This window comes from Harpia harpyja, chromosome 2, assembly GCF_026419915.1.
Source record: "Harpia harpyja isolate bHarHar1 chromosome 2, bHarHar1 primary haplotype, whole genome shotgun sequence".
NCBI lineage: Eukaryota > Metazoa > Chordata > Aves > Accipitriformes > Accipitridae > Harpia > Harpia harpyja.
The window spans coordinates 59,001,540-59,010,649 of NC_068941.1; the positions used below are offsets into that span (position 1 = coordinate 59,001,540).

Below are 9,110 nucleotides of genomic sequence, written 5' to 3' on the forward strand. Positions count from 1 at the left end.
AAATGCCAAACAGATTTTAATTTTGTATTATTCCACATAAAATGCAGGCTTATTTGTCTTCTAATATAGTCAGTTTAATGTTTATACAGTACAAGAATAGAAAGATATAAACTACTGCTGCAAGTCCATTAAATATGGTTGAACATTATAGTTATTTTTAGCTTACCAGTTCCTAACACAATACAGACAATTATTGGTCAGAAATTCACTATACCTGTACTTTATTTCAAAAGAATGCCCTGAAGTGCTTATTATTAGAGGTTCTGTGTTTTTATTACAGTTACAAGATGAATGATGGGAGCTTTTTCACCCAGAAGATATTTCCTTGTGCCTATTAAGCAAAGAGTTTGTAAACATTACAGAAAACATTGTGACCTCTACAATTAATACATAGCCCAAACAAGACAATGTATCATAGATAACAGTAGTCTGAATTATATTTGCTACTGAAGATGGTTTTGTGGAACCTGGATGTTGGGCAAATACTTCTTGTGGCTATGGATCAAATGTTACAACACAGGTACTTGCACTGGATTATCCCCAAGACATTCTGAAAAGAACAACTGCATTTCACAACAATTACTATAAATACAGTCCTTCTCTCTACCAGTATTTAGGGGGCAAACATAAGACTTAAGTCCTTACAAATTTGAGAAGATTTGTGTTACCCACATAAAACTGCCTTCACAACTGTCAAGATACACATAATTACTAAGATTTGGGTTAGAATTAATGTAATTTACAACATATGCCTAGAATAAATATATAGTTTCTGAAGATTAGCTAATCAAAGATATGGCCTTTCTTACATACAAGCAATAGGATAACATTTAAAAAGTAAAGTAGAAAGCTGTACATTTTATACAGTTTTTCAAATATATTCTCACTTATTTGATGTTATTTCAATTTTGAATCCAAAGTATGTTTATACAAATGTTTTCAAAGGTGGGAGTCCATGTGAAAGACAACAGTGAAGCACAAATCACAGTACTTTTGCACAACTATCCCATTTTACAGATGGCAGGTACTGAGAGAGGACAGTAACCAGCTTGTATTTCCTAGGAGCTACTTACATCGGTCAGCTTTAGGTACGTGGCTGGTTCAGTCCACAGCTAGTCTCCCTGTACTCTCTTGGCTGCCAAAAGGGAAAGCAAGTTTTCTCCTGCAGGACATTCTGACCAGAAGCTTCTACGAATCACCTTTTGGGTTGGCATTTCTTTCTCTATTGACTATGGGAAGAGCAGCCAGCTAGCTCAGCTGACTGACATTGGGCCGTATCACTATGCTTCTTATTGTCAACATTGTTCCTCTTCAGCTCTTGGTCAATACAGCTTTAATTCATTCTCTGTTTCCACTGTAATATAATGCTGTCACAAGTCCAGCTGTTATTTTTTGTTAAGGGTGAGATCTTCCAAACCACTCGGTAGACTCCACACCATGTTAAATGTAACTCTAAGTACTAATATGCATTTACGTAGCGTACTGAATATGCTAACACGCAGCTAGAAACTGGTGAAAATTATTCTCATAATTCTATGAATTTTGAAAAGTATATCACTTGTTTACAAAGTAATTGTAATAGTCAACAACTACTGTTTACATAGTATTTTGTTAACTCTTGGTCCAGAGGTAGAGAAGAGACATAAACAAACAGTTTTTGTTCCCTAACTGGGCCTGTTCATATACATAAACAGTAAAGTGCATGAAAGAAGATGTTAATGATATAAAAGAAAAAAGTTCTGAAAGGTCTGATAAATAAAGCGATTCTGCTTAAGAACATTCATTTTCTGTTTCTAAGATAGTACCACAAATAATGGAAAGGCCAAAGGGAGTACTAGATGTTCTGCGGGAAAAATAATTATAACTGCATAGGTGAAAAGTTGGTCCCACTGTACCTGAATGCAAAACTCCAATTCATCAGGATGAGGGTTTGATTCTTGTATTGATGTAGGTGTGATCTCTTTAACGGTGTTAAAATGGAAATGTGCATCATTCTCATACAGAACTCATTTGGTTGCTTTCTTTTTTCTACTTCCAGAATATAAAAATTAACTGTTAATGCTCCTAATGCTTTAAAAATATTTCCAGCTATTAATGAAAGATAATTTATACGTCCGTGAACATATAAGCAAAAGCAAATGCTGAGCTCTACTTACTTAAGCAGTCACCAGTGACCATGAGAATTACTGGTCCTATGTTGAAAGTCCCATATATTTGTAAGTATTTGCCAGAGTGAGGCCCTTACATATATATAAATGAATGGTCAATTGTTTATGTAAAAAGTATGTTCCATTTTTTACTTATATGTAAAATTAAAAAGCAGATGCTGCATATCACTATCTTTTTGATCAGATGATTTATGAAGTGCTGGTCAGTGAAAGTCAACCAGTCACCTTAATGTTAGAAAATACATCTTTAGGACAAAGGACACAGGGAGAGACATAAAAGGTTGGAAGCATAGAAGCATATCCTCATAAGTACTAAGCAATCCCTATTGTTGGACGACCAGATTGAATCATCATTTAGGTAGGTCTCATCAAAGTTCACAATCTTCAAGTCCTTCTTAAGGTACGTTTCATTCAGTTTGTTTAGCGTTCGAGCAAAGGTATATTTAGATGCACAGCTATATGCTTCCAGATTGTAGACTTTGTGGAAGTGCATATCAAAGTATGGATTATCCTAAAAAAACAGAGAGAATGAAATTATTACATGTATTACGGATGTTAGAACGGCAATCTGTTGTTCTCTGCCCAGCTATCTTCAGGGCTTTTTCTCAGTTTGATAGACTTGAAAGGACTTTGCATATTTCTATTCATACAAAAGGGTCTTTTAAAACTTTACAAAGTAGCAGTTTATAATTAGCTGCTATTCTTTGCTATTAGGAGTTTTGTCTGAGTGTTCAGTTTGCCCGAGCAATATGCTGCATTTTATTGGGATTGTACAAGCTTGTTTTGAAATGAACCAATTTGTCATGTTGCCTAAAACACACTATGTGAAAAGCACTTGCCTTGGACTATAACTATATATGCCTGTCAGAAGAAGAATATTGATTGCCCTTCCTGCCTAAATTGTAATTCTGTGTGCTTTCTGGCTCTTTGGTGTAATTAATCCTAGCAGCAGCTAAGTTCTGTTAAATTCTATGGATATGAATAACTATTAGGAATATTTATAGCAGTGTTAATTACCCTATAATTATGAGTTTGAGGTTCATTTAGGCTTTTAACCAAAAATGAGACAGATTTTGATCATCTCTTGTTGAAGGCTGAATCATCCCTGAAGGATATTTTAGCACAATACTTCAGGAAAAAAACTAAAGTAAATTCATGCATGCAAGTGATAAGGAAACCCTCTGGCTGCCTTGGCTGGGGAAGGGACAGGAACATCTCCAGAAGCAAGATAACTTGCAGAGGGGACGTAAAGTATTATTAGTTTTGGCTCTTTTTCCCCTCTGGCCTAAAGAGCTTACAGGGTGCAGGGATACTCTGAACCTGAGCTTACCTCCTCCATCTCCCAGGTTCCTAGTTTTAGACTTGAGGGCACTGTGCACAGGACAGGAGAACAACCACAGTTTGTCATTTTCCTTGGAGCAAGGCTCTGAAACCTTTCTTGTGGGCTCTTGATTTCTCTTTCACTAGGATAATGTAATCTGAATTCTATTTTATATTCATTTGAAAGCACTTTCAAAGAGAAAAAAAGTCATCTTTTCCTGGACTACATTTATTATGCACGGACAACAAATGTCTTCTCATACATGCAGTAAGATATTCTCCTCAGCATGTTCTTCTAGCTTTTGTAAAATAGGATTTAATTCTGCTTTTGGTGTTGTTCTGTATTGTGCTACCGCAGCTTCATTTTACCCTTCTGAAGTTGTATCTGAGAGATTAGGACTTTTTTAGCAGCAAGTCAGCCAGATCTAGCCAAAGCTGTTTCATATTTGCACACACAAATACACAAATATTTAATTGATCCAAGTAATGTGAGTTTAAGCTATGTGAAAGAGGTTCAACGTTGTGCACTGGTATACCAGACAACGCACTTGCAAGATGTTGTCACACAGAGAACAGGTTCATACATTCAAATGAGTCATATTCTCCATAAAAGTATTTCATGAAATTTTGTTTTCAAATACACATTAAAATCTATGGGATTAATGGCAGTTTACACTGGGAGCTGCAGGTGGAGAACTTTTATTCCCAGTTATGATGAACAAATTAGAAAACATCCAGCTTGTCCCTCAGATCTCAACCAGAGAGATGAAGAAGATAACAACAAAGAAGAAAATCTCTCCTTCCTCCCACCCCTGCAACAGTGCAAATGCAATACGGAGCATCTCACATGCAATAAAACCAAAATTCCTTGGAGGTTTGATTTATTTTGGTTTTTGCATAGCTTTCTTTTTCAGATAATGCATTTTAATTGCATTTTAATACTTGTATCCCAAATTGCAACAGAAGTATACTCTAATATATGTATTTAATAATACATAACACTTACAGTATCTGCTTCTTTTCCATCAATCATCTCCAGATCTTTCAAAAACCACTTTTCAACTATTTCATATTTATCCTCTCGATCCACTCGCAAGTGTTTAACCATACATATTTCTACTTCTTCACTTTTAGTCACTGCAAGAAAAACATAGTTTAGATATGCAAGGAAGTACTTCCCAAAAGTTCCAATAATAAAAGACTTAACCAAACTACATTTTAGATGATAACCTAAATGATGATGGGCAGGGCTGTATAGAGCTGTACTGGACTTAATAGTTTTATTTCACCCTGGTAGTAGGAATAGCACCATGTTCTCAGTCTATGAAACTTGTCAGCTTTTGGTAGATTTAGGCTTTACCTTACCTGTCCCGTGAAAAGAGAACCTTGTCTGTGCAAAAGCCTTTCATCTGAATTCACTAGCAGTGCAATGAAAGCCTAATTCTGGATCTGTATGGATAATCCACTTATCCTGCTTACTTCGAGGGGGAATCTTTTGGGGTGCTGGAGTCAGAAAATTGCAAAACTGCTGCCAAGGCTCTGTATTTACATGACTTGTGCTATACTTTTCATTCTGTGGAATAAGTTCTCTTATGAAGCCATCAGTTTTTTAAAGCAAAACTCTTATTTCCCTCTAAAATATGTAAGTAGGCCACTTCACAAAAATAATATCAAAAATATTTCTTAAAGCTTCAAGTTGCCCAGGGCTGTCTTTGTAGAAATTACTATTTTCCGACTTAGGCAGGAAATGAGAGTAAAAAGAGTACAAAGACACTCTTTGCAATAACTACCATTATTAATTGATTACATTGAGTGCTGCATAGGAGACTAGATTTCTGTAACACACAATGAGTGTGAAAAACACCCGAGCCTGAGCAATCTCCTGCACATCCAGCATGATGGCTGCAGGGCAGGCCACTTCCCCAAGCCATCCGGTAGCCTAAGATAAGGGCAAGATGTCACCTAGCTCCTGGCAGGAGCATTTCGACTTCATAGCACAAGGCTACAGATACAGGAGCAAAATTCTTTTGTTTCTAAACACTGCCTGAATTTTTGAAAACTCATTTTGAAACTTGACTAATTTTATCTTATTCCTGATAAAATGTCTCTTACGTCTCACCTGTTTATAAGAAAATGGTTATTAAATAAAGACAAACAAAGGATATATGTTGGAGATACGCCTTCTTCCCATTGCAAAGAAAAACAGTGGAGAATATATAAATTGATTATAATTTCTCTCAGCCTATAGCTTCCCTGCCTGGGGAATACAAATCACTTTTGCTTTTTTTTCTGGTCCTATCAGTCATAGTTGCTCAATGATTTTTATCTAAAGGACCACCACTGTATTATCTTCCGTAGAGAAGTTACAATGGTTTTCATTTGCAAGCAAATCTAGTAGGCTAATCTTAGAAAGTTCTCTTCATACTTTCAGTTTCTCCCATTTTGTTTGTTTGCTTGCCTGCTCGTGAGGGAATATGTTGTCTCTCTCAGAGTTCAAACAAAAGGAAACAAGCTCAAGCCCCTAGTCCTGTCAGAAATACAAGGGGATGTCCTAGTGGCCCCCAGGTCCCCCACACTGCCACTTCTCTACCCCTCATGCAGGAGTAGAAATCTTATGATGTAAGGACAGAGCACAAATGTGTTAGGAATAACAAAACCAGGAGCATGTCCTGCCCAGTGGTGAAACTTGGACGGACTATTTTCAACTAAAAAAAAAAAAAAAAAAATCTTTCTTTGCTTTTCCTGCATTTTAGATATTGCTTGTTCTTGCACTCAGTTAACAGAGTTAAAATTTAATTTCTTATATAGAACATGAACTCAGATCTACCATGTCATCCTATTAAACTCTAAAAGCTTTTCTCGGGGAAGGCACTGCTATGGCAATGCCTTCATAGAACACAAACTATTTCTTAAGGTCTTCCGTGGACTGAACACCTTTTTCAGAGTCTCTGTTGGATAATGCGATGTTATCCTTACTGTTCTTCTCAGGCATACCAATACAGGGTTGTGAAAATCCCTGAATGTGGTTACATTTCAGCTGTACGTTCTTCCAGGTTTTATAAAGCATTTAGTGAAAGGACACTATTGCCTTCACCTAAGAACTGGGACTTGTTATTGTGAAAAGGAGGGGAAATAATGTTGGGTGTATGGCACAAAAATAAGATTGTTCAGTTACCCACACCAAGATTTTGTTGTAATATAGATTTCAAAAGGCATAAACCTCTAAAGTTTTGCCTATAGTTCGACTGATTTTTTTTTTCTTTCTGTTATGGTAATTTGAAATCAGCAGGAATATACTGAGGTTGCATTGCAGGGATAAGATTTTAGATCATGTGTTTTGCTCCTACAGAATCACAGCAGATTACAGTAGCTGCTGGCAGCTGGATGCAACCCATCTTTCAGAATCAGATTTCCACTCTACTCACCACTTACTTGACTATGCCTGAATGTATTAAGAGAGTTTAATATTGGGTACTGGAGAGATCCCACTCTTAGTACTCTACATAAATTTTCTTTTATGTCCTCAGAGACTTCCAATCAGTTAATCTGATTAGAGGCTTTCTTTAATGACTCATTCTCTTATACCTTAAAAAGAAATTTTTAGTAAAGATTTTAAAGGTGCATAATGTTATTTTTCCTCTTTGGATGTTTCACAACAGCGAACTGTTTAGATCTACCACATGCAAGTAAAGATACTCCTATTGGATAGTTTTGTAAACTATGAATCAGGTTGGAATTTCCGTACATTTAGAAGCTCTGTGATGTTCAGGAATCCATTTCTTAAAACTATTTTTACGGTTCTAAAATACAAAGCCTGTTCTACTAAAATTACATGGGTGCAGGGAACATAGCTTGCTCGGTATTTCCAGTAATCTGTAAAACAACTTGAATATTCTAGAGACTTCAGGTGTTTAGAAAGATAATGGTCACAGAATACAGTTGACATCATCCCGTATTGGGTGTTAACCCAATCTATGTCTCAAGTATATAGATTATTTCTACCAGTTATATGTATTTTGAACCTGAAGAGGAAACAGACTGGAAGAAGCATCCCCTTCTACCTAACTGCTTACTGGCGAGAGCATTTCTCTTTTTGAGTATCTTTCAGTGTTGTAAAATAAACAAATGAGCTTTTCTGAAACTTTGTTCTAAAACCATTATGAAACAGTTACACCTGAAATCAAATTTAGTAAAGAGACAGATAATTAAGTTTACCACTGTCAGCAATCTTGTTTTACTCGCAGTTCGTGCCAATTACTAACTCAAACGTGTATTTATTTAAACCACAAGCCTAGCTTATTGTTCCCAAAGTAATTAGGACAGTTATGTAGGACATTGGACCAAGACAAGGGACAGTGCAAAAGCTCTAAAAATCACCAATGGTTCCTGCAATGTTAATGTACTGTTACGCTTTCTTGTGGAAACCCTAGTTAGAGCCACAGTAAGGCAGTGCTCTTTTAAAAGCAGTTGAGGCTCCCGCAGCACTGCCGCGTCCCGAACGCTTTCCGCGGTCGCGTTGGAAGTGCCGCGGGTCTCCCCTGAGAGCAGAGCTCAAGCCCGTATGAATGAGAGATGGGAGATAACGCCGTTTTCCGAAGGCTGCCGGCAGTGCGGGGACAGCGAGCTGGACTTCGGGCCGTGCTGGGGCGCTGCCGGAGCTGCGGGCGGCGGGGCGGCACCGGGGCTGCAGCCGCTCCGCTCCGCTCCCCGCTGCCCCGGTCCCGCTCCCTTGTGCACCCTCGCACCCCCACGCACCCACCCGCGCCCAGGCCCACCTCCCCTCGCACACCCACTCGCGCACGCCCAGGCGCCGACCCAGCCCCCCCCTCCCGCCCGGCGGGCAGCCCCGGTACCTGCGGCGCACAGGTAGCAGCGCTCGGCGCCCGAGCCCTCCACCTCGATGAACTCGTGCAGCCTCTGCCGCCGGGGGCCGAACAGCCTCTTCGCCAGGTCCTCCTTCACCAGCGAGGACATGGCCCCCCGCCCCGCGGGGCTGGCTCAGCGGCGGGTACCGGCCCCCCGCGCCCCGCAGCCGCCGCGCCGCGCCGGGCGCCCGCCGGGCACCGCGGCGGAGGCTGCCCCCGGGCGGCGCGGGGCCCCCGGCCGCGGGGGAGGCATCGCCAGCAGCGGCCCCCGGCGGGGCCCCGCTCCCTCCCGGCCAGCCCCCTGCGCCGCCGGGGCCGGCCGCCCTTAAGGCTCCGGCCGCGGGCGCGGGGAGAGGCCGGGCCGCCGAGCTCCCCGCCCCACGCGTGCCCGCCCGCCCGCCCTCCCTCTGCCGGCCGGGGCCGGGGCCGGGGCCTCCCCCCGCGGGACGCTCCGGTGGCAGAGGGCCGGTGCTGGCTCTGCTGCCCCGCCGGTGCCGGTGCCGGTGCTGGTCCCGGTCCCGGGTGGGGCCCGAGCGAGGTGCCGGCGGCCGTGGCGGGGCGGAGGTGCCGTCGGGGCGCCCGCCCGGGCTGCCTCCCCGCCGGAGGAGGAGAGAACGGGCGAGGAAAGACGCACAGTAATCGCACTAAAGGCAGGTTACCAAAAAAGAAGCTGTCGATCAGTGCAATTCTTTCTAGCAGTAGATAAAAAGAGCCGGTAGAATTTAGAAAAGGAATTGGGTAGCCTCGTGGCTGTTAG

At 41.2% G+C, this 9,110-nt stretch overlaps 1 protein-coding gene across 1 annotated transcript; it reads right to left on the reverse strand.

Annotated features, from left to right (window-relative positions):
- On the reverse strand, nucleotides 1-8,667 carry EXOC1L (exocyst complex component 1 like). Its single transcript, XM_052780016.1, has 3 exons — nucleotides 8,342-8,667; nucleotides 4,495-4,625; nucleotides 1-2,679 (listed from the first exon to the last, which is right to left on the reverse strand). The coding sequence occupies exons 1-3, from the start codon at nucleotides 8,460-8,462 to the stop codon at nucleotides 2,416-2,418; spliced, it is 516 nt and encodes a 171-aa protein (XP_052635976.1). The 5' UTR covers nucleotides 8,463-8,667; the 3' UTR covers nucleotides 1-2,415.
- Nucleotides 8,668-9,110: the final 443 nt, after the last annotated feature.

Coding starts and splice junctions, on each gene's coding strand:
- EXOC1L (XM_052780016.1), bottom strand. CDS start 8,462: ATGTCCTCGCTGGTGAAGGAGGACCTGGCGAAGAGGCTGTTCGGCCCC. Junction 4,626..8,341: donor CTGCTACCTGTGCGCCGCAG/GTACCGGGGCTG, acceptor TTTTTCTTGCAG/TGACTAAAAGTGAAGAAGTA. Junction 2,680..4,494: donor ATGGAAAAGAAGCAGATACT/GTAAGTGTTATG, acceptor CTGTTTTTTTAG/GATAATCCATACTTTGATAT.